This window comes from Aythya ferina (assembly GCF_964211825.1).
Source record: "Aythya ferina genome assembly, chromosome: 2".
NCBI lineage: Eukaryota > Metazoa > Chordata > Aves > Anseriformes > Anatidae > Aythya > Aythya ferina.
In genome coordinates, this window is record NC_140297.1 from 52807968 (window position 1) to 52833535 (window position 25568).

The 25568-nt window shown below is 41.4% G+C and overlaps 2 protein-coding genes across 2 annotated transcripts in view; one reads left to right on the plus strand and one right to left on the minus strand.

Annotated features, from left to right (window-relative positions):
* Window positions 1-13407, plus strand: part of JARID2 (jumonji and AT-rich interaction domain containing 2) — a 184511-nt gene extending 171104 nt beyond the window's left edge. Inside the window, exons 8-12 of the mRNA XM_084510902.1 lie at window positions 855-1037; window positions 6076-6206; window positions 8226-8409; window positions 9943-10050; window positions 11490-13407. Coding sequence (XP_084367028.1) covers window positions 855-1037; window positions 6076-6206; window positions 8226-8409; window positions 9943-10050; window positions 11490-11666 — 783 coding nt within the window. The 3' untranslated portion in view covers window positions 11667-13407. The remainder of the gene's footprint in view (window positions 1-854; window positions 1038-6075; window positions 6207-8225; window positions 8410-9942; window positions 10051-11489) is intronic.
* A 714-nt stretch (window positions 13408-14121) lies between these two features.
* DTNBP1 (dystrobrevin binding protein 1) overlaps window positions 14122-25568 on the minus strand; it is a 69275-nt gene continuing 57828 nt past the window's right edge. Inside the window, exons 8-10 of the mRNA XM_084507784.1 lie at window positions 20310-20465; window positions 18261-18404; window positions 14122-15029 (exon numbers count right to left, since the gene is read on the minus strand). Of these exons, the coding sequence (XP_084363910.1) occupies window positions 14782-15029; window positions 18261-18404; window positions 20310-20465 (548 nt within the window). The 3' untranslated portion in view covers window positions 14122-14781. The remainder of the gene's footprint in view (window positions 15030-18260; window positions 18405-20309; window positions 20466-25568) is intronic.

Here is a 25568-nt window from a genome sequence, read left to right on the forward strand (position 1 = left end):
GAGGTATTCCCATTTGAGAACCCAAGGCTAATCAGAAGGCTGGTGTTTGGAAATCTATTTCTTTCTTTTTTTTTTTTTTTTAATTTTATTTTATTTTTTTTTCCCCTTACACTACAGTGATGCTGTTGTGAAAATACGGACACTTTATACTTGCAGCATTCACCCATGTGGCATTTTTCTAGCATAGCTAACATTAAAGTGTTGGAAGTAAAATAAACATGACAGTGCAGTAAATGTCCATTTTTAATGCTGTCCATGATGTATTTGAACTCACAAAGTGAATGTTTTGTAATCAATTCATCTGCCATGACTGACATTTTATGATGCAGTCATGGATATGAGAAGCCCAATACTTTGAAGGATTTCAAAAATTTGTTGGCTCCCTTGTTTATTTTATAGATAATGATTTCCATTTAGAGCATTTAAGAATAAATCTGGGAGAACACAACAAATTTCTTGGCTGTCCATTTTACCATCCCTAACAAAAGTGTAAACGCAAGATGGATCCAATGACATGTCTGTCTAGAGTAATCTGGATGGAAAAACAAATGGCTTACATTACTTCTATTATTATTATTATTACTATTACAGATAGCATGTTTCTGAGGCTTTGTGTTTGAGATTCTTTGGCAAGTGAAAGTTTCAACTATTGGTTTCAGAAGAGAAACATCTGTAATTCTCACTCCGAATAACTAAGTTTCAGCATGTGCAAAAGGGAAGAGAGAAAGTAGAGCGGAGTTGTTAGCAGGGTGTAGCTTTTCTCCAGAACTAGTGGCAGTACCCAGCAAGGAAGGGGATCAAATTGTACAACAAAGTTCTGACTTTATTTCTTTATTGTTTTTATGTCTTTCTAGATCTCCCCAGAAATCTTGTGTAAGGAGGGGATCAGGGTGCACCGTACTGTACAGCAGAGCGGGCAGTTTGTTGTCTGTTTTCCTGGATCCTTTGTGTCTAAAGTGTGTTGTGGCTATAGTGTTTCTGAAACAGTGCACTTTGCTACCACCCAGTGGACAAGTATGGGTTTTAAAACAGCCAAGGTAAGTTGAGAAAAGGAGTTAAAATGGATTCACCACCCCGACATCTAAAACGAGAGAAAAGAGCAAAACAGACATTCCAGGATTGATAGTATTGTGAGACCAGTACAACTATGTTTATTTTTGTGGAATATTAAATTAAAAAAAAAAAAAAAAAAAAATATGCAAGGCATATGATGATACAGTGTTTTCAGAAAAGCAATTAAGTTAATAATTGATAACTAAAAACTTCTGTATATTTGACAAATCCAGAAGATTATTATGCCTGCAGACCAGTTTGCAAGGAAGCTTTTCAAAAATCCCTTCAGAGCTACTGATAATATATTGTATTAAGTTTACTACATTTTTTAGGTGATGTTTTCTAGAACCATTAGAATCTCAGGTGCAAGTATCTGAATAACTGTGCTTGTTAGCTTTTATGGTAGGCAGAGTCAGTTAACACTCACAGCTGCATTGCTTGTCTTTCTCTGCCCCTTCATTCAGGAAAAGCTGTTGATCAGGGCAATTTCAATTTTAATCAACTTGAAAGTTCTTAGGTTCACTGACCAGCCCGTCTTATACTAAGCTGTAAATAAAACTTCCAATCCCGTTTTCACACAACCAACTGAGGTAGACTGTCTGCAGAAACAGCTGAATTGCCCAGTCCTGATTTTGGCTACATTTCTTTGTTCTAAGACAAACAATATATTTGGCTAATTGTGTGTCTGACCTCCTCAAATACACTATGGGTTACAGATGCTATTTTGGTAGTGTTTTCTAGCTAAGCCAATAGTAAATTATCGTTTACAGCTTCATACCAAGTGGTTAGTAAGTAATTAATTATAATATGTCCACACCTAGGTTTTGGTTCTTTAGGGTTAATGGAATTCTTCCAGTCTGGTTATACTAACTGTATAATAACTTAGTTTGAAATAAAAGGTTATTTTATTACAGATTTATTTTGGGGGAAGGTGGGAATTGTATATGTGTGTAGGTAAGGAATGAAAATACTGAACTGACCTTTCGTGTCTGAAGGTACACTACTATATTACCACCATATGCTGTATTTATTGCTCTACTGAACACTTGTTTGATATTGTGAAAATGCGACTCTTGTAAGAGACAGAAAATCACTATGCAGCAATTAAAAAGCTCTTCCTGGTGCCTCAGATTCTGAAGAACAGTTTCTTTTGATTAACTTTTAAAAACTTTGCACTGGGTAGATACAACCTGACTGAAAATCCAGCATATCCTAACCTATAATAACCTGCCTTGGAAATTGAAGTTACAAACTTTACAAGAACCATAGATACGTGTTTATATAAAATAACTCTGGAAACACCTACTACACTGTTTTTTCTGTCTTTATTTTCCTCCTTTTATTTCCTCAAACTCTCCTGTATTCTTAACTCTCTTAACTTTTGGAAATTCTTCCTCGTTTCCTTTACTTTATCAAGGCATGCTGCCATTTTCTAAGGCTGACTGGGACTGGGCTTTTCAAAGATTGTGAAAAGTTCTGTGTATAATGAGCAAGTTTCCCCTTTTGGACTGTTAATGAACTTTCTGAAAAACAAATGTATCTTACTGTCTTTCAGTTCTGGACAGCAATATTGACAGTTTTTGGCTGTTTGATATATTGACTTTGCTTTCCCTCTGTGATACTGTGACTTGATTTTTATAGTGACACTCTTTATATTACTAAACAATGTTGTTTTATTTCATGTATTGAATGACCACCGAATCTTCTTTAATATATGCAAAAAAATGAAATTCTGCATCTGAAGTTGCATTGATTCCAGTTTATAAGGAGTTTGGGATAAATGTCGGGATAAAGGGAGTTTATATAAAGCCTTGTGTAAAGGGACAGACAGGTTTCAGCTGGTCTGTAAACTTTGGAAAAGCATCCTAAATGCCTTGGGAATTTTTAGACTAAGGAGAAGGCTTACAGGTAGGGAAGAGTTTGCGTGTTCAGTGGCAAAGGGGAAACTCCAGATAAGGCACTGGGCAGAGTCAGTAAAACTCATTATGGAAAACAGAAAATGGGACTAGATATATGCATGCTGGTCTGCAGGCTTGGAAGTTGGAACGTCTGCTTTTAGAGGAGGGCTTTGGTAGCACAGGGCCTACCAAGATGCTGGCAGAGGCTTTACGTGTATCGTCCCAAAGATTTACTTTGGGTTATGAATATGCTTTTAAAACACCATGCAATTACCACTCCTTGGTTCCTATCACAGAGCTCTCTTAGCCTGAGCAGGCTGGGTTGCTTTCAGATGAAGCTAAATGGGATGAGGCAGAAATAAATGCACTTCATATCCTGCAGACCAGGCTAGGCTTCTTGAAGGTAGTCTTCAGCTTTACACACACACATCCTCCGGGTGTTTGGGTCCTCAACACTGACTGTTTCACTCTACACATCTGCTCTTCCTGCCTCACAATACTTGATAGCACAGGCATCATCCATGGCATACTAAAGGTTGTGAGAGGAAACCACCCAGCAAAGAGAGAAACCCCCCACTAAGCTTGGCATGCCTAACCACCAGAAGAAAGGCGTCTATCTGAAGTAAGACAGAAATCCCCTTTATGTCCAAAAGGTGAAAATGCAAATAGAACAACTCCCTTCCCACCCAAAACTGCAGCAAGATGAACGCAAACACAGACTAATGCAGGCCAAAAAGAGATTCTGAAGAACAACTGGCTAAAGGCAAGAAGAACAAAAAATGTATAAAAGAACGAGAATGGGGAAATCAAACGTGGCTTTTGTAGAGAGATCGTGTCCTCCAGGCCTCGAAACTTCCTGCAGGACGTATGGACAAAGAAGATCCAGTTGTCAGGGTGTGCTAGCATTTCTGAAAGCCTTCTGGTAAAGCTCCTCAGTTGGGGCTCTTAAAGAAACTAACCTGCCATGGCCCAAGGGGGAAAAGTCATGTACAGAAAAACAATGGGTACGAAGACAAGCAGAGGATGGAAACACGTGGACAGTTTTTATCATGGAGGGAGGTCTCTGACTGTGTTCCTCGGGAAGACCAGCACGGTTCAATGTATCCACGACTAACCTAGAAAAGGAAGCGTGTAGCAAAAATAATCTTTTTTACTGAGGGTATCGAGGTTACTGGTAGCAAAAATTAAAGCTATGAGGTGTGACAGAGAGAGATCATGATGCTGAATGGTCTGAGTGAGAAAATCCTAGGTGAAATTCAGTGCTGAGAAATTTTGAATGACTCACGTGGGAGTAAGAAAAATCCTAATTTGACAGACACGGTGATAGGCTCCAGAAGAGCTCCTGCTGCTGAGGAAGGAGGTTTTCAGCTTCCTGCGGAACTGTCAGCAAAGTGCTCCAGAGAGGTTTTTCTTTTTTAAAAAATTGCATGTTAGGAAATCCAGGGACAGAACAGAAAAGGGAGCAGAAACACCGGTATATTCATATGCCCATGACTTGAATACTTGTGTAATTCTGAATCCCTAATTGCAAAAAAGATAGTGGACCTAGAAAAAGTAGAGTGGAGATTGATGAATAAAGGTTTGAATTATCCTGTGTTAACTATAAGAGCCTGGAAAATTAATGAGCAAGAGAAGTATGTGAGAGTAAGACCAGCTACAAAGTGGCAGGAAGATGATAATTATGATGGGAATGTTCGGTGTCTCTCACGGCATTAAAAATGTCATTAGAGAAATGATTAGGCAGCAGGTCGAAGCCAAACAGAAGTCTGTTTTAAAATACTTATCTGTGCGTTTCAGTACTGTACGTCAGAGCAGATTGCACAGGGACTCAGAAATTCAGATCAATGCCCAGCCCCAGTGGGTTGTGTTACACACAGCACACGTTTCTGGCTTCGGGCCCTGGGCTGCCAGCTGTGCACCACGGCAATGTGTCTGCTCTTGTGGAGCTTTTCTCAAGCCAGCTACCACGGCCTTTTTCCCTGCCTGTGGGGTGTTGTCTGTGTGGGCTTTTGGTCTGATTTCGTGTGGCTGTTGTAATGCAGCCTCGGACAGTCCATGAACCAAATCCAGTGGGCACCTGCAGCGCCCAGAAGTGCTGCTGTTCCAGCCCCCGGCTGGCTCTAGTAAAGAGAACACACTGCAAGGGACACTTTTCTTACCTGTGAACACCTTTTGAACACTTTTCGGTCAGCAAAGGGTATTACCATTAAAAGCATAAGCAGAGAGGAGCCAGTCACGGGCAAAACTGAGCAGAACTGAAGCTCCCTCTTTAGCCCATTGCCTCCTTACCCTGACATCAGCCTGTTCTGCTCGTGCTTGTCTTTATTCCTAATCACCTCTTACGTCTGTGGTGTTGTAAGGATGAAAAACGAGGACAGCCCTGGGCCTGCAGCAGGTCAGAAGAGGTCTGACAGGATAGCTGAGAGTAGGCATCGCGTATTACTGAGCTTCGGTGATCGGGTTGCTTCTCTTGGCCTCCACAGGAAAAATGCATTTTTAGGGAGGGGATCTAAAAGTGGTGGTTCCTCCACTTCAGTGAACTGCATACTGATGTAAACCCAGGCATCATTTTTTCATTTTTCTCATTCTCCTGACATCTCTTGGCTTTTCCAGTGGTGAAATGTGATTTTTGTTTTCTGAAAAAAGAGTACCTGAAATGTGGTGGCACTGGAGTACTCTTTCTTTCTGTCCATACATGCAGATCTTTTCCTCTGCATTAAATTTCACAGTGAAGTGTGCTAGGACATGGTAACACACAGACCGATTTCTTAGTATAAATGCTACTGCAGGTACTTACTGACCTTGTAAGAAAACAAAATGTTAGCTATAATGGGCACTAAGATATTCTCTGAGGAAGCAGTTCATTGTGACTGGTAGCATGCATTTGGTTTGGGTGTTAGAGCTTCCTGTGGCACTGGTTCACCTAAAGCACGTGCAGAAAATCTTTTCATAGTCCAGTGCTGGATGTAAATTAGGAACCTAAGTACTTTGGTTAATTTAGACTAAAGAAGGTTTTATTTTGGGTTGTTTTAGAAGGCTACTTTTTGCTGCATTGAATTCATTCTAGGTAACTTTTTTACTTTCAAAATTTGCTGAAGAGATAATTTGGAACTTTCTGTTCCAGGAAATGAAGAGACGACGTATAGCCAAACCATTTTCAATGGAGAAGTTGCTTTATCAGATCGCAACAGCGGAAGCAAAAAAGGAAAATGGACCGACTCTGAGTACGATATCATCACTTCTTGGAGAGCTCAGGTAACGAATTGGGGGCTGGTGTACCTATTTTGTTTTCATTGACAGACTCCCGAGGTGGATAATGTAAGTAACCATTCCAGACACGTATCTTGCACGTCCTTAACCAAGCGAGAGCCCAGCAAATCTGTTTGAAGACAGCCGCATGTGGAAGAAGCAGTTTCCTCGGCTGCTGTGAGGGTGCCCGTGGTTAGGATGTCTTACTCTAAGAATTCCATACTGCTGGCACCATCCAAGAACTGAAGAACAGGTTGGCTCGGGTTTTTCTGTCCTTGGGTCTTGATGCTGAGAGTCAAGACTTCCTGATGTGTTACGTGAGCTATTCGGTGCCAGGCGGTTAGATGCCGCTTAGCTTTTAACCCCTTGGCATCAGCAGCCGCTGTCAATCCACGCCAGCAGCGTGGGTTTTGCAGCAGGAACCCTTGTCTTCAGCATCAAGATCCTTACAGTCGTAATGTCGTTTGTATACAGAAAGATTTTGGTTTTTTTTCTTCAACCACTGAGTAAGCGAGCAGCTTGTGCATGGGTGCTCATGCATCTTGCATTAGCATTTGAACATTTTTAACAACAAAAGCTTCACACTCCTTTTTCTCTCCACAGTGATTAAGGAAACATGTTTAGGGTTTCTCTAAAGATAGGTTAAAAAAAAAAAAATAATAATAATAATAATGTTGCCTGGCTTCCTGTGTAATGTTCTTCTCTTTTGTTCCCTACCATGTAGTTGCTACCTATCTTTCAAGTTTGTGACAACTGGTACTCGAGATGTCAAGAAAGTTTTGATGAATGGAATCTACAAAAACTGTATTTAACTAACTAGCATGTTCATTTGGCAAGCTTCCAGTGACATATTGAAGGGGAACGCAGCCCATGTGTTGTTTTAGTGTTCAGAAAGAAATGCAAAGAGGTGTGCTGACTCCCCCTTCCAGGTGTGCTGACTGCTTTGCCTGCAGCTGGTTGTCCTGCAGGAATAATCATTTCTACACACACTTTTTTTTTTTTTTTTTTTTTCCTTGAAGAGGAAAAGGCTGCAAATGCGAAAGGTGAAACAGAAATGTTGGTGCTTGCTGTAAGAAATCACATCGACCTCTATCAGAGTGGTTCTCAAACTTGTTCCTATACTGAGGTTGGAATTCTCTGGAGAATCTCAGTCCTTCCCGTGGCTGCTTATGTAAAACAAAACCCCAAACCAGCCTGAAAAAAACAACCAAAGCGGAACAATGCACCCTGTATTTTTTTTTCTCTTTGTTTGTTTTGCTCGTATGCTGTGTCTTTTGCTGCCTCCTTTCCTGACCTGCCTCGGGTGCTCAGTTTCCCCAGGCCATTTGCTTAGCATGGCTCTCTGGCTCTCTGCCCCTCTTCAGCGGTGTCTGGCGGTGAGATTTGTTATCCTCCCCTTCTGCTCAGCTCCCTCCACACTCGCTGTCTTCCTCCCAGCTGCAACCTGCCCTGCAGTCCCTCCAAGGTGTCTGCTGGCCACCTTGCAGACACAGCGGGTGGAGGGCGGCTGGAGGGCTCTGTCGTTGTTCCTAGTTGACATCTCCTCCTTTTTCCCTCGGGTGTACAGCAAGATCAGGTCCTTGGTTCAGCGCTGCCTCCTGGTGAAGGTGGCTGTGTTACTCCTGGCAGCATCGGCTCCTCCTCCTCCTCCTCCTCCAGGTGGCTTTTGGCAACTTCAGGGAAGGCAGGCACGTTAGCCACATCTCCCAGCTCTCCACACGCCCCACCGACCTCGAGGGAGCACTCGGCAGTCCCCAGTTCTTTGTGGAGCAGTTTGAGAACCACTGGCTTGATACAGTGGTCGCTGTTACAAGCCTGAGATGACTTTCGCAATTAGGCAGCATTTCTGTGGTGCCGGCCGTCTCTCTCACCACGCGTAGGGAATGGCACCAAACTCCTGTAACGCTCAGGGCTGTGCTGCATGCAATTAAGATTTCGGTGATGATCATGGTCAAAGGGTGATTGTACTTGGCTTTGTGGTGTCAGGAAGAAATCCCAGTTACTAATTGCATCCGATATTCACAGGGACACGGAGCTGAGGCAGCGGCGACAGCTGTATGAGGCAGGTCTCCACTCTTCAGCACGCTACGGCAGCCACGACAGCAGCAGCACGGGGGTGGATGGAAAGAAAAAGCCTCGAAAGTGGTTGCAGTTAGAAACGTCGGAGAGGAGATGTCAGATTTGTCAGCACTTGTGCTATCTTTCCATGGTAGGTCAAATCCTCAGCCCCCCGTTCTCTTTGTAACACACTGTAATGGACTGGGAGTGTCTGAGAGAAGATGCACGACTTACGGGGTCATCTTGTGCGCCTCACACGGGCTGCAGGGATGTTGATGTGTCAGAATGCTTATCGCCTGAGGCAGTGGTGACAACAGTTAGCGCCAGCTGGCTTCCTCCCCCGTAAGGAAGGGTTGAAGGAGCCACATGAGCTACTCTCGGACACCCACCTGCACATCTTCATTGCAATAAGAGGGGTAATGAAAATACCTGCAGGCTGCCCACAGCAGTAAGTCATGGCAGAACGCTGCTCAAGGTGAGCTGGGAACTCAGATGTATGCCCCGAGTCTCAGGCGTGCAGGTACAGCCCATGCTGCTCTAGTTTCCCTGCAGGGCAGATTGCAGGGTAGATGTGTCCCAGCTGTCAAGCTATGATGCTGTTTGACAACCTGTCCACTGGAAAATAGGAAGGCACGCCTGTGAACTTTCTCTGTTTGTACAAGTACCTGCCTACTGGCTTCCAAAGGCGTGCCAACCGCTGTGGTAACGCTTTCAGGTTTTTAGCTGTATACAGAACAACCAGAAATGCAGCAGCTTCGTTAAATATACAAAAAGCTCCCCCCCCCCCAATCTTACGCATCACCTCATGCCAAGATCAAATACTTAAATATGATACAGTGTGTGTCCATAGGCAGCCTTTTTTTTCCTGTCAACTTTTTTTTTTTCCTTTCCAACAGAGATTTTAGTTTCTTGATGGAAATCCGATGTTCCTGTTGAATGATGCGATGTAGCTGTCCCTCCCTATGACAGAATACACTGTTGAGCCATGTCTTTAGACCACTGGGCAGCTAAGACATGTTTAAGCAGCACTACTTTGAACTAACTTCAAAATGAGTTAGTTAGTTTAAAAAAAAATCAAACCAACCAAAAACTCCAATTCTGGTCAGTTTGCTGTGGATACGATGAAGCTGTGTATGTGTAAAAAAAGGGAATGACTTTTCCTTGTCATTCTTAACAGCAATAAGGGACAAGAAGTCAACTTGTTTGTCGAATTCCAAGCTTTGTGTTTTTGGCAGCTAGCCAGCTGAGTAAATGTGACCTCTGCTGAAGAAGACAGTAACTAGGGCATCCTATGGCTAAGCTTTTGATTTGATTCTTACTCAAGGCAGCATTTAGAGTAACAAGAAACTGCTGATTTCAAGAAACTTTTAGGTTATATATTAGATACCAGTAAAGCTTTATACATGTATTTAGATTCATCCTTCACTTCTAATGGTGTAGGTTTTTTTAATTAATATATATCAGCCAGCATTAGCACTCAAAAAGGAAGATACACTTTCTTCTTAGTTCGTTCCAGATTATTGCACAGTGTATGTGCATCTTGTTTACTCCTCCCTTCACTAATTTATAGTGAGGTACAGGTACAGTAAATCACATATTACAGTGGGAAATACTGTGTGCATAACACAGCTACAGTTTGGAGCTTACTGCATATCCCTCCCTCTCCCCCTTCCTCTTTTGATAGGTTGTACAGGAGAATGAAAACGTTGTCTTCTGCTTGGAGTGTGCCCTGCGGCATGTGGAGAAACAGAAGTCGTGTCGGGGACTGAAAATGATGTACCGTTACGATGAGGTCTGTACGAGCGTAGCTCTGCGGTGCTGGTTGCCTTTGTACTGAAAACCTGGGACTAGACTTAGCTCTTTGTCATGCCAGGGCCTCAGGAGATTGCATTGTGATGATCTCAGTAGCAGAAAGAGAGGGAAACGTGATTACAAAGATGAAGCCTGAAGTGGGTGGTAGAGATCAGAGATGCCATTTAGTGCTTTGGGGTGCTGTAAAACATGAGGCTATGCTTTGTTCGGTTAATTAATGGTCACGTCTGTGCTCTATGATAACTTCTGTCTGTTGGTAGCTGAAAATGCACTCTTGACTTACAAGAGGTCCAGCCTCAACCTTCTAAAGCCATCTTGTAGAGTACTTCTAGGTGAGAGTTCCAGTAATGGCTTGGAGTAAAGCACAAATGAACTCAAACTGACGATGTAGGACTGTGCCTGGGTTCTGGGCAAACAAAATCAGCTCTTTAAGATCAGTGCTGGTACAAGCTGCCCCTAGACAGATGTCTCGGCAGCTTCTGATGTATGTGCACGGGGGTCCAGAAAACAAACAGAAGGTCAGAGTGAGGCTGGGAATGAGCGTGCCACTGTGGCTTGCTTCGATTTTAATTGTGGGCTCGGTAACATGCTACACACTGAAGAGTTTCAGGAAACTTCTCAGAAATCTAAATGTATTTCTTGTATTCTTGAGATTGTTTAGTCTCGTATATCCTGTGTTTTCAATGGAACTGCTAACTGTTGAGGTTTTCAAAGCCACCCTTCATCAGAATCACATTTAGTAATAATTTTTGCTAGGTTTTATAATTACAAAGGTATTTTGGGCTACACTGGAAAAGAAGAAAATCTCTCCTTGAATACTGCATGTTTATTAATTTTTCAAATGAAAATTTCTGCACTTCTGAAAGATGCTAAATGCATGCCTGGAGGTTTTTACATGATTTTTTTGAGGGCTGTGAATAGGCGTGAGGAGAGAGAGAGAAAGAGGCTGCATGTCAAATGCCATATGTTAAAGCTATTTTTTAACTGTTGGCTATACTTAATTAGGAGCCTGCTTCAACCTTGCACAAAACTAACTTCCCAAAATTCCTACCAGGATGGGAAAGACAATTCAGACAAATTGCCATCCACCCCCAAACTTCATCAAATCACTGAGTATAATGAGATCAGGAGTGGCGATGTAGCCAAGACGCTCGGATGTGCTGATCAGGGACTTCTGTCTCTTTCTTATCTCAGTGCCCACAGCCCTTTCTCCTGCATGGCAGCAGCTGTAGTTCTGTAGCAGCTGATTACTGTCTTTAAGGGTAGAGCAGGGAAATTTCAGCAAGTAGATTTTTTTTTTTTTAAATCTTGGCTGGGTGCTTTCAGTCAAAAAGGCAACATTACCTATATGTCAATTAGAAGTGCCTGGATAAAGAAAAAATGCTGATTTATGTTCTGTTTTTCCCACTTTCTGAACAGGAGCAAATAATCAGTCTAGTCAATCAAATCTGTGGAAAAGTATCTGGTAAAAATGGCAGCATTGAGAACTGTATCAGCAAGCCTACACCAAAAAGAGGACCTCGTAAGAGAGCGACAGTCGACGTGCCATCATCTAGGCTTTCATCCTCCAGTTCATCCAAAAGTGCTTCAAGTTAATCCTGAAGATGCCAACACTCTCATTTTGTCAATTTATATATATTTTTTGTAATTATTATACCATAGTTTGGAGTACTTGCTGTAGAATACAAGCTGTCTTTGCACTAGCTCTAAAGAAGATTTTCTTCTGGTTTTAGAGAACTAATTTTGTTTTAGCATTAAACTGTTGAATTTTTTTTTTTTTTGTACTTAGACTAGATAGATACAGCAGTCTGATTTTTTTAAACTGCCGTATGTTCACTGTTTTAAAACCGGCAAGGGGCTGATAAAATATTAATTTGTATTGTCCCTATGGCTGAAAAAATAAAAAGCCTTTTTGGTAACTGTGAAAAAAGGCTTTTAACCCATTTTTTGAATAGGTTAAAGTTTGATGTGTTTTATAATTTGTTCTCCAGTCATGTGAGCAGATTTTTCTAGAGAGAAAAGGGATAGGAGACAAAAACTTGAAAGAAATTGCTTTACTTTGGCTGTCTTTTATTCTGTCACAGCAAGATGAGTTTTGTAATTTTTTAAATTGGAGAATACACACTTTCTTTGGGAGGTTTTGGCAGCTGAAGATGGACTTTGTTTCCTAACTGTAGGCAAAAGGAGGAGATTTGGAGTATGTTCTCTTTTACCAGCACATCACTATGCATCTGTTTTGAGGGGGAAAAAATAAAAATTAAAAAAAAAAAAAGGAAAAAAAAAAAGACTGCCTGCCTTGAGGAGTCATGTGAGGGAAAACTGTGCCTGATTTCATTAGGAAATCCATTCTGTTATTTTTTGGTGCTGTTGGCTACTTTATCAAAAACCCTTCAATAGCATCCTTTAAAAAAAAAAAAAAAAGAAAAAAGAAAAAAAAGTGATTGAAGCCATAAGTGCTTCTTTTGTCATAGACGTGCAATCTTTCTAACATTCCATTTCCATTCCACTGCTGTTTTTCACACCTTTACACAGTCGAGCATTAATTTTTGTTTTGAATTTGTTTCATTATATGATCACATTTAGAGCCACTAGCAGGTCTGCATATTTCTTTTGAATGTGAAAATGCATTTGCTTTCATCTTGTCTATTTTTTCTCTTCATGTTGTAACAAAAAAAAAAAATCACACCTTTTGTACATATGCCTGTAAATTTTTTTAAATACTTGAGCCTTTTCTTGGGGTGGGGGGAGGGATGGCGAAGAGACAAGATGAAGAAAAGCCTTACGTTTCACTTTCTTCATCGGTTGGATTGGATGCTTACAGGGTTTTTCTTGTAACATTTATAAGTGCTGCTTACATCACTGAACAACAACAAAAAATAATAATGGAGTAGCTGTTGCCCTTTTCTGGTTGTGTGTACAGTATGTGTGGAATAAAAAAGGGAAAATGTTTTCACAAACTGTTTTGTTTCGTAATTGAATTCAACAATACCGTAGCTACCCATATTGCACTGAGCTTGCCAGTGGTGACTGTCAGGAAAGTCCTATAATACAATTTGTTGGTTGTTGTTGCAGAAGACTGAACTGTTTTGGAATATTTAACAATAACATAAACAGAGTCAAGTGTTTTCAAATGTGGTTGTCTGGTTTTTATGGCCTTGCTGTGTACTTTTTCCCTCTTGACAGTAAACTTCTGACTATGGCTTACAGTTTGACATTTAATTTATTAGCGCTGCTCTGCTCTCTTTCCTTGTAAGGAAAGACTTCATGTTGTTTATTGCCAGTTTTTTGTTTACTTTCCAGGTTTGTACTACGAGGTTTAATAAAAAAACAAAACTTTTTTGGACACTTTGTCTGTCTTCTGGAAAGTGAGTGAGTAAAGTAAGCTCCTTCAAGAAAGATTTCTTTCAACAAATGCTGGTTAAATACTGAGTAAGTATCTGATCGTAGGCAGTGAGCTTCTAGCTTGCACACCCTAGAGGTGAGGAAACACTTTGTCAGATACCAGGAGCTGCAGTGAGTCCTTAAGGAAACTGGGCACATCCCAGCTGGCTAGCAGCAGGAGGTGCCTCAATCCCAACCATTAGTGTGTCAGGGAAAGGCCCGGGAAGAGATCTATGTCACAGCTCATCCTTTTACTTACGCTGCTTCTGATTACATTCCTTTTTCTCAGTGCATGAAGAGCAGGAGTCAGGAAACTTCTCAAAGGAGAGCAGATCCCTGCAGAGTGTGAGACTTGACAAGAAACAGGTGTTAGACAGGTTCAGTCCTCCGTTTCAGAGAGAAAATGACTGCAGAAAAAAATGAGGGCAGTAAGATGATGACTATAGGCAAGGCCTAAATTTTGTAAAATGTATTCACTTAATTTATAATTTATTCAGCTTCATTTCCCTTAAGTTGCTGGCTTGCATCAGTGTAGTCAAACAGATGTTACCATGGAAAAGTAAATTACACTGGTGCTCAGTATAAATAACCACTTTTTCTGATTGCTGAATTAGTCTCCTCTGTTCACTGTCATGAAGAAAATATTTGGGCAATCAAGTAAAAGACATGGTTGGGATAGAAATACTTTATTTTATCTCAAAAGAGGAGTAAGCTTATACAATGCTACGGTATCTGCTCCACAAGGAGTAAAACATTTCAGTACGCATCTCTCCTCCTTTGATAGCTTTTTTTTTTGTTTCCTTAACACCTATGATTAATAAGTTGGTCCTGAATAAGAAGTGTGAAAGAGTAGATACTGCTGCTTTAGTAGACAAAGGCAGTAGGCAGACAGTAGGTAGTAAAGAGTAGAAAATTGCTTTTCATTTTGGTTTGGATCCTAAATCTTCAGTTGCAGCAGCTGAAAACATGCAAGGAACAATTTGGGTTCATTAATATACATCAAATCTAAGTATTTCCCATCAGCCATTTAAAGGTTAGTGGTCATAGTAACTTTTATCTTTCCCCTTTAATTCTTTTATACATGGTATATACAAAAGTTTTACTGCTCCCCTGAGCCCCAAGACTACTGTTAAAGTGTGTGTGCTTTAGGCATTTTTTTTTTTTTTTTAAAAACCAACCTCCACATGACTGGCAATTCTGTAAAAAGGCTGTATGACTAGTAAAAAGGTCTGGCTGTTACGATTGGTTTAGCAAATTGTTACACAGGCAAGCTCCGCATTCATTTGTTCATTCATTCCAAAGTCATTCTTAAAGGATATGGTTTTACGATTCAAATAGTTTGAGAGTCACTTTCATCACTAACATCTGAAGCACCCTTTCTTTCGGTTACAGCAGCGAGAGCAGTGTCCACTTGAACTTCTTCTTCATCGGACTGAATAACCGGAGACTCCCCTTCACTGGCTTCTTGGCTGGCAGAATCAGTACAGGTTGACGACAGCGAGGACAGTTTCTGTCGTAACTCAGACTGGCTGGGAACCTGGAGACTGATCTCGTTCACATAGGTGTTGGAGTCGGGCCCTTACGGTCGGAAAAACAACAACAACAACAATCAAGCTCTGGCTCTGAACCCAGACGTCAGCACATTAACTCAAAGCTGGTTTTTGAGCGCATTTAAAGCTCCTTCACTTCTCTCAATGCTTTTGCGAGATGCCATAAGGAATCTCCCAAAACACAAAGCTGCCTTCGGGCTTTTCTGACACTGTTCTCAAGTATAAGTCACAGTTGGTTTTAACGTGGTTCTGATGGTGTGCTTGTCTCTCACTCACTCTTGTATTGCTATACTGGAGATCAAATAACTTAAGACTGCAGGAGCGTTATGTCCTGTTGCAGTTAGCTGATGCCCTGTTTGCCAAGACTCCTTACTCATCCCCCTAACTCTGACTCATAAAGTCCACCCAGACTTCAGCATGTGCTGAGAATCAGCACCAACAGGAGAATCCTCCACAAAACTCCACCAGCTGCCTGTCCAACAGAACGACACAAAAAATCCTGAGTGCAAAACAAAAATCCCACAACCAAAGCCACAAATAACCTGGGAGACAGACAATAAAAAGCCATCCCCAGATTTGACTGAAAATGAAGATGCAGAAGCAAAACAGATCCTTGCACTACAGCATGGCACAATTCCTTTTGTAAAGCAGTAGTACAGCTCAAGTAACTGCGAATGGGATTTTAGGGCTATGCTTCCTCTATACCCTATGCAAAAGGGCTTTTTCTAGGCAAATTCTGTGTAATAGTGTTCACTTAGTTCGAGAGTTCAGATTTCAAAGTTATTTACATCCTCTTCTCTGGCCACTTCTGGCAGTAAGTAAGGAAAAATGGGGAAGCATCTACTTTTTATATCTGATCCACCATTTAAAACCCTTGTTTTCTTACCTGCTATGCCTGCTATAAACTCTTAGAGCACCCAGCTTCAGCACTGGGTAACCTTAGTGAGAAAATCCTTCCCAAAACCCTGTGGGATTATTTAAGAATCTTATTAAAACAAGTTTCAAGACTATCCAGGTAGAAATGAGCTGATGACAACACCTTAGTCCTGCCCAAGGCTGGCTGCAGAGCAGTTCACGCTGCAACGCCCTACAAGTGCTCCTCACAGTCTTACCAAGTAACTCAGAGTGTAATTTTATCAAGAAAACAGCCGTAACAGCAGCTGGAGGCAACAGGAGCTGCTTCTACTGGAGGTAAGGTACACAAGGTGTAGCTCGGGCACACTTCTTGCCCCAGCTGTCTGCAATCTTCAGTTCTGGACTTAAACTCAGGCAGCAAATAGCCCTGCAGGTGACACTGCCTTAGCCTCTCTGGGACACAGGAACTCCAGGGGGAGGCAACAAAGACAGACACTGAGCACAAGTGACGCTAGGTAGATGTTTCCACAGACACCTGTCCGTATGCTGTGCACACCTGCACGCTTTAGATTAACTGACACCACGCACCCAGGAGGGTTCTGGAGTGGCAGAGATGAGTCAATTTTTCAGTACAGCTTGCTAGCTACAATGAAAAACCAATGCCCATAAACTGGCACCATTTATTGCAAGACAAATTTGAAAACGTTTTAATGTCTTCAGCTTATTTTCATTTTTACCAGTTACTGACATAACTTACCTGCTTTTTGTGGTGCTCAGTAAAATAGTGAAATCTTTCCCTGACCATCCCACCTCTCCACTGCCAGCACAATGAAGAGCTAAGAGTTACCTCATTTTTCTGAAAACGCAGACTACTGCGCATCTGACTTGATACTAGGATGCAAGGTCCTCACTCAGAGCAAGTAAATCCCTTCTAACCAGAGTGAAAGGAATTGTCTTGAGCCACAAAAGTCAGATTCACAGGGCTGTTCCACTGAGTAGTAACAACTGTGCAAGTCTTGCTGCAAGCCCATCCCACCTCTGTGTTTAATATAAAGTGCTGGCACATTATAGCACTATTACACTATATTACAGTGTGCATGTGTATGAATATAATAAATATATATACACTGTAATACTCGCATTACAATACAAAATGAATACAGTTATTTCAAAGGCTAATAAATTTTAAACCTATTTAGGCAAAAAACAACCACATTTAGTAGACTGTGCTTCCTTAGCTAATCCAGTTACACTGTTTGTTGTCAAGACATGAGGCCTCTTGATCCAACATCTGCCAAAACCAGCCTAGGGAAAACAGCCCTGGTTTCTGTAATTACTTGCATGCGCAAACAGTGATTAACTTTACTAATACACGACCTGGATGTTCGTCAAAAAACAGCCATCTGAATTTAGTTTTTGCAGTAAAACAAAAACCTTTAGTTATCGCATGCCTCGACCACTTTCCATAAGCTTTCACTTTCGCAGCAGGTAATAATATGGAGGAAGAAAATTACCACAGGATATTCTTAAGTCTTCTTTACTTATCCCAAAATATAGGGTAGGATTTAGGGTGCACTGTTCCTTCACTGTAAGTACTTTTATAGAAATATTTCAACTTGTATTTTGAAAAGACATCTATGGACATTTAAAGGAGCTTCTTCATCTTCCCCAGGAAAACTCGTTTTGGCTCTTTTATTTTAGTACTAAAATAAGTTTTTAATTGGGAAAACACATTTCCCTAGTGGATAACGTACCCAGAATTACTAACGCCTTGCTGTAAGCAGACTCCCCCATCATGCTGCAACTTACCAAAACCTACATCTGGTTTTGTTCAGAACACATAAACCAAATTTTGGATTACTATTTAATCCAATGTAGCTAATATCAATAGCAGTAAGAAGGCTACATGAAGAGCTGCAGTATCAGAATCACTCTTTAGAAGCTTCCAGAAGTGCTGTATACATATGCACTGCTGCATTCAGTCAGGTTTCTGAATATACCTCACTGAAGATCTTGCATTATACAGCTGGTCCAAATATACTTGAAAATACCAAATCCTGAATCTGTTTCTCAGAAAGCAGTCTTAAAAATAAAAACCCAACCACTGCAAATGTTCTGATGGTGATTGGTTTGTTAGAATGACCTCTATCAACTTGTATCAAGAGAAAAGCCCCAGAAAACTTCATGTAACACATAACTGATCCATATATGAGATGAAGTTTTAGTAACCAGAGTCCAGAAGCGAGCTCTCTCGCATCACAACTTAAGGTGAACATTCTGAAAACCACTAGTGAAAAACATTGAATCGACGTAATGTTTTATGAGGTAACTTCATCGCATATTAAAGCAACTGTGGTGATTTATCACTTTGTTTCTAAGCACACTGTCATTACTAGTATCATACCCAGCATGGGAGAAAGCATATTATTGTCCTCGCCTCCTGAGTTTAAAAAGACATCAAGTGCTTCTTGGTCAGACATGTCCATTAGGTCCATCTGTTCCAGCATGTCCACATTCACTTCCATGGAAGACATACTGCCAATTGGCTCTGTAGTAAAAATAGTGCAGTGAGCAGACTGACAATCAGCTACACAACGTTATTACCTATAAAGGCTTTAATAGCTGCTATAATTGTATGCATTAGTAATAATTAAATCAGATATGGAAGGAGCACACACACGTCAGATTGCTCAGCGGCAATCTCAGCCCAAATCCAAAGACTCTCCGTGCAATATTTGTTGTAAAACTAGTGTCCATTATAACTTTTACAAAACTAAATATTTTTAGCAAAAATATTTATAGCAACAGCAGCAGAAATAGGAGAAGATGAGGCTCAGGGACAAACGCTGAAGTTTTCCATTTTGCCACACCCCCCTCAACTAAAAGTCTTTTCAGAGAAAAAACAAACACACACATTTAAACACACAATCACTAAATGTCAATAAACATGGGGTATGGAAACTAGAAATAGGAATTAATAGAGAGCAGTCATTCTTCCTCATTCCATCAATCAGTGCAACAAGTGACAGCAGTATACAAAGCCTAGGCTGATGCCCAGTGTCTTCTCCCAGCATGGGGACTTCACAGCATTAATTATTCAAGCAAACTATTTATTGTTGTCAGTATAAAACTGACAAATCACAAGGGAATTAAATACCTGAGTAAGCATCTTATTCCTTGAATAATAAAGCATACAAACACAGAACAAGCATGTTTGGGAGTTCTCAAGATTTAAATTCAATTGCTCCATATGTAACACCAAATATAATTAACAGTTTCATGGTTTATACAAGTTTAACAATTACACTGTTAAAAGCCTTCATATTGAACTGACATAAAATCGTGTCACTCAATGGTTTTTTTTTTCCATACATACCACAGTTTTACATGTATTGTGGGATCGAATTTTTCATAGGAACAATTTCTTTTATATGTATGGGTTCTGCATTATACTACAAAGCTGAAATTCAGAAAGGTGTGCATCCATCTCTCTCAGAGTACTGCATCCACTAGCAGCAGTGACGATGCTGATTTTTAGTGTGAGTGGATTACACACACACACACCAGAAACTAGGAGATGCAAACTCAATTCATTCCTAGATCAAAGGAATTTAAAGCTTACATATCCCACTTCTCAGAAGACTGTCCAAGCAACCAATATAGAGCATTCTGCAGATTCGTATTTATAGCACTTGTGCAGAGAAATCAAAATCTTGGATTGTATTCCCTGCTCCAGCATTGCAAATGACAGCAGACCTGGTCTCAGAGCAGGGACAAAATCTCTACATTTTTCCTGCTACACAAATGACGTTATTTCCTGCTTTCTTTCTGGTCCTACAAAGCTTTTGGGCCAACAGATGGATACCTCCCCCACAGAAGTGTCTGCAGTCTATGGCATTCTTGTGCTTTAACTAGCAGGGAGATGCCAGACTTGTCTCATAATAAGGAGAGAGCTTAGTCTGTATTTCTCATGTCCAAATCACACACTCTGCACATTACATAGACAACGTAAGAAGCTACCATCTGGGAACTGTTTTGAAAGACAACACTGACATTTGCCTACACCTTTAAATTTTTTTTCTGAGGCGTGTTCTGCCAGGTGATGATCCCACTTTGGAATGTGAGTGCACAGAAGTGATCACCTCTATCCACATTTCCAAAGATAAGGACACCCTCATGAGCTGCAAAGAGTTCCAGGTGTACCTCAGAGCTTTGCATTACCTCAGACAGCAAGCAGAGAGTCTGACTGATTTTCTAAAGTTTTCTTGATTTTCCCCTGGGACCCAAAGGTTGCTTTAAGAGCTTATTTAAATTTTCAGTTCCACCAAGAGAGAATGTAGACATTGCAATGCTTCAGCTACAAGCAATTAAACCCACTGCTGACTGTGACCCCTAAACAACATTCTCTACATTGTGAGTTTGTGGATGATACAAAAGGTATTTTAAAACTTGCCTCGCCTCTCTGCTATCTGCAAGTATCCTGTAGAGAGGTATTGTTCCATATCCTGCTGAAAGGCTTCTTCAAAGAATTTCTGACGTTCCTTTAGCTTCATCTGCTGGGTGTGCTCCATATCCAGAACCTTCTGTGCATGTTCAGCATCCAGCTCAGCTGAGCATAAAACAAAACAAAACAAAAAAAAAAACAACAAACAAAATAAATACATCATGTGTATACCCCCCTGCCTCTCAAGATTTGAAAGCTACAGCTAAGTTCAATAGTGACAGACTGTTGTTACAGACTGTTAACACAGGCTGTTATAAAAAGGAGACTTCTGTGCTTTGCAACTATATTTTAAAACTGACAGGCTAAGAATACTATATCAGGCAGCATAATCTTAACATTAAAGTGATATAATTATTTATCCTGAGGCAAGATGCAGATTCCTTGAACTGCATAAACTGCAACACCTGAAAGCACCATTATCAATAACCAGGATTTCAGAATCAGTTAATGCTGCTGCTGCTATTGTACATACCTGACACACACAAAATTAATAATTTGACTGTTTCAGCGCATTTTCATCACAATCCATTACGAATACAAGTGGAAAGATATGTATGTATGCATGTATGTGCAAGCATAGAGATACACATACACGTGTGCGTATTGTCCGTGTGAGACATCCTGGTTTTGTCAACCTTTAGATAGACTGGGAAAATATCTTGAAGATATCTTAGATGTAGTGCAGGTGCATATCTAGAGAAGCTGCAGAGGCAGCCTGACTTGACATGAGGTAGGTAATCAGTACTGTTTTCAATGACAACAGCACACAGCCAATAACAGCAATACATAGGGTCTTTTCTGTATGCAGCAGCGAAGGTGGTGATGATACTGACACCAAACAAGCAGAGCCAACTGCCACGAATTACTAAGACAGTGCCAAAAAGAAAAGGCCTGCTTGCATAACTTGTTCAGACATACAGTGACAGCCAAATTTGCTTCTACGTATCTAACGCTGGGTCTCTAGCAGTTCCTTATTTCCACAGAGAAACAAGTATTCGACTGTGTTTCAATAGAAGATCTCCTTCCAGCCTTTTTGCTCTACAGGAGTCACTGGGCAGATGATGTATAAAAAAATGAATTGTCATGTTCAGTGAAGAATAACATCTTCTAGGATAAGATCTAAGCTGCTGAAGCACTAACAGTAGCCAGATTACTACCACAATATGCTTCAGCAAAAATGCTTTTGGGAGAAATACACGAATTGCAAGTGTTCCTCTCAAAGTTCTCTGTCCATTTGTCTAAGCTGGTCTCACGAGCTCTCTGCTTCCAGTAAAAAGAAGAAACCGCTAGCAGAGCGGCTGATGGAAAGGGTGGGGGCGGCAAGAAGAGCTGCAGCTCTGGGCTGTGCTACCCATTAGGGAACGCTCCAACAAATACTGCTGGGTAAGAAATTCCAAGCTTTCACACATCAGACAGACACAGCTAGAATATGGCATCCATATGGATAAACGCTGAAAGAGCACAACGTTTTCTAGGATAAGCATCGTGTCGATCTTCCAGGGAAAATGCTGTATTAACGGTATTTTAAAATAAGGGATTAATTAAAAGCATTTACCATAATGGAGAGTACTATCAAAATCCCAAATATGTTTTATTAAACCAGGCAAAAATATTAAGAGAGCAGTGATTCCTTCTGTAGCCTGCATCAAGGTCACAGTCCACACACAGAAGCATCCAAGCTGTGATCGCTGCCAAAAGGAGCTATAAAACTGGACTGACAAACCAAACATCCATTACACCATCAATAAATTAGCCGAAATCTTTTTCTTACAGCAAATTTCAGAAGTAAAAGATCAGCGTGTTATAAGGGAAGCACTTTCCTTTCAGTCAACACATCCTTATTATCAATTACACAGCTGTGTACAAGGACTCCCTATTCCCTGGGGCGAGCCCTTTACTACAGTCCCGAATGATACGCAATTATTAACAGCATTGTGGATGGGGCAGAAATGCTATTCAATTCTAATAATAAAAGCCGGCGGCTCTCACTGACAACAGAAATTTCCTATTTTCTAATATATTCTGACAGTTTTGCACTCTGTATTGGTAGCTCAGGATATTTTAAGCCCCAAAATAGAGATGGTCTCCAAGAAACATATGCAACTGACACAACTTTCCTAGCTTTGCATTATCTTGTTTATTTTCTCCTTTTGCCTCAGATGTTCTGTTAACTATTGCAACTACCACTGGCCATGGCTAAATGCTAAGAGTTAGTTGCCTGCTGTACTGACATGCTCCAAAAAACCCTCAACATACGCTAGCTGAAGAGCTCCCCTAGGCTCGCTCTCCAACGTCAGCCGTGGAGGGTTAACACGGGAACCTCGCCGCATGATTTCACACTCTGCCAGGTAGAATAAAAGCTGCTGCTTGGCTAGGCAAAAACAAACTGCCACACCTGGGGCTTCTGTTTGTTGTCAGAAATGTTAAGGATGGCTGCAGCAACAGAAAACAGGTGCATATATATATATATTTTTTTTCCACCACAAAGCTATTCAGAACTATGTTTCCCATAATCCAAGAGTAATTTTTATGCATCTATAAAATACTGAATTGACCCAGCAAGTCTATTAAGTCCCAGAGCTCTGAGGAAGACAACATCATCCCTCACCCATACCCCCTCATGCTGCTCCTGTCCACGTGTGAATTCTTACAGACATCACTGAGACCCGACACACTTAAAATATTATCACATTCACCACACAATTGTACCTTTGAGTTAGTAACTGCATTGTTTCTGAAACATGCTGCTGTGTGCACAGGAAAAAAAGGCAGACTACAGCGGAAATGCTCACTTGCAGCTTGACGCTGACTTACAGGAGTTGCCATGATAACCCATGTACAGGGCAACTTCCAACTCCGAGCCAGCTATGACTCTGGGGAGAGCGGAACTAAAAGGAGGCAAAATAGTTATTAAAAACTGGAAACTGAGGTACCGATGTGCAGTTCTTTGCCCTGTCCCCAGGACCAGCCACTGGTACCATCGCAGTGGCCATCCCACAGCCCACCTCCCTCGCAGCCACGGCACGGCCTGCTCCTCCTGAGGCCACGCAGTGATGGCACTCTGCCACTCGACTTCCACTTGCTACAAAACCTCTTTTCCTATAAAGTGTTCCCAAAAGCAGGCAGTTGGGTCTGTCACTGAAGCAGCCCCCAGCCCAAAGAAGCACACACAGCCTCACTGAGGTGCCACAGGGCCCTCACCTCCTCTAGCGAGGGGATTTACCTGGCAGATTTGGGGAGCACTCTATTTCCCCCCCAACGCCTCAGCAGGAGAAAAAGCCACAGTCTCTGGTGCTCTCGCCCCTGTAGATCCTGCCTCTGCTGGTTAATGGGCCCAGGAAAGCCGTGCCAGCTAATTCCAGTCATTAGAAGAACTGCTCTCTGCTCTTAGAGGTCAAAGGAAACAAACAGTGCTGGGAGAGTAATTGATTCTCCCTACAGGTGTCATCCCACTCCCCTCCTAGAAGCTCTTTCTCTACAAAAACCTCACCACATAGCTGTGCAAATAGGCCAAACACAAGTCAAGACAACACTTTTTTGCCTCGGTCTTCACTGGCAAGTACTCTAGCCACACCACCCAACTTGCAGAAGGCAAAGGCAGGGACTGGGAGAATGAAGACCTGTCCAGTGTAGGAGGAGATCAGGTTCAAGACCATCTAAGGAACCTAAAGGTGCAGAGCTGGTGTTGTTCAGCCTGGAGAAGAGAAGGCACTGGGAAGACTTTACAGTGGCCTTCCAGTGCCTAAAGGGGGCCTACAGGAAAGCTGTGACTCTGTGTCAGGGGGTGTAGTGATATGACAAGGGGTAATGGCTTTAAACTGAAAAAGGGTAGATTTAATTAGATATAAGAAATTCTTCACTCAGAGGGTGGTGAGGCCCTGGCACAGGCTGCCCAGAGAAGCTGTGGATGCCCCATCCCTGGAGGTGCTCAAGGCCAGGCTGGATGGGGCCCTGGGCAGCCTGGTCTGGTGGGAGGTGTCCCTGCCCATGGCAGGGGGCTGGAACTGGGTGATCTCTTCCAGCCCAAACCATTCTCTGATTTTCCAGTTATACAAAACATGTTTCCTGAATAAGTATGGCTACAAATAAAACAAATTAGAAGAATGACTACAAAAAAAAAAAAAAAGCAGCAATTGGAAACACTGTTTTGAGATTGCTAACACATCCCCAAGACCTGACAAGAAAGTGAAAGATGTCAAGCTGTCCAAATAGATGGCTTTTGGTGCTTTTATACTGTTATCCAGTCAGTTTACTTCTCCTCAATTAACGTACTACATTATAGCTCCTGTCAGACCGATCCTCCAGCCTCCCTCAGGCCCTCTGGGTGCCCTCCATCACCTCCTCCAGGAAGGACTGGTGCTCTGGCCATTACGAGCATCCTCGTGCAGTATGGTCCATCAGCTGCCACCCCCTAAGCCAGCCGGACAAACAGCTGTTTACCCCTCTCATTGCCCATCCATCCAGACTGTAACTTCACGATTTGCCTACAAGAATATTCTGTGAGACTGTCAAGACTTGTATACTCCCACCATTAGGAAGCTGGCTGTTCACAGAACAGCTGAAAGCCTTCAAACATCGGGATGATGAAAACGTAAAAACAGACAACAGATGACAGCCAACCAAGTTTTCAAATACACTACAACTGGGTAATACAGGCTTACAGCTGCCTCATTACTTAATTTAACCTCTTAAGTACAGTATAAAAACAAGACAAGATGCTGCAGAGTGCCTCAAATAACACAGGTTTTCTCAAAAATGTTTGAGTTATTCCTGATGGAATTTAGATAACACTTCACTAATGTGAGGAAGGAAGTCCACTCTATACTTTGCTGAGAAGCAGTGGGGAAACTGAAAAAAAGAAAAAAAAAAAAAAAAAGGATATAGGTACAAAAAGTCTTTCTGATCCAAGTATGAAAGAAAACAAAATAAGAGAAGACTAAAAGATGTAATTGTTTTAAAACTCTAATTCAACAATTCATCTGTAAAGTAAAAAATTTCTCTTTCAGGTGCAAATTCAAATAACTGCAAACCAAAAATTAAGTCCTGACTGACTTGCCACTGAAGTTGGGTTTTTGCTAGAGTGCAGTGACACAGGATTTTGCTTCAGTCAGTGAAGTCTCCAAAATGTCATCTCTATTGGAAAAATATACATAGCTCCAAAAGAGATTTATTCCCTTGAAATTCTTGTATGAAGAAATATTCCACTAA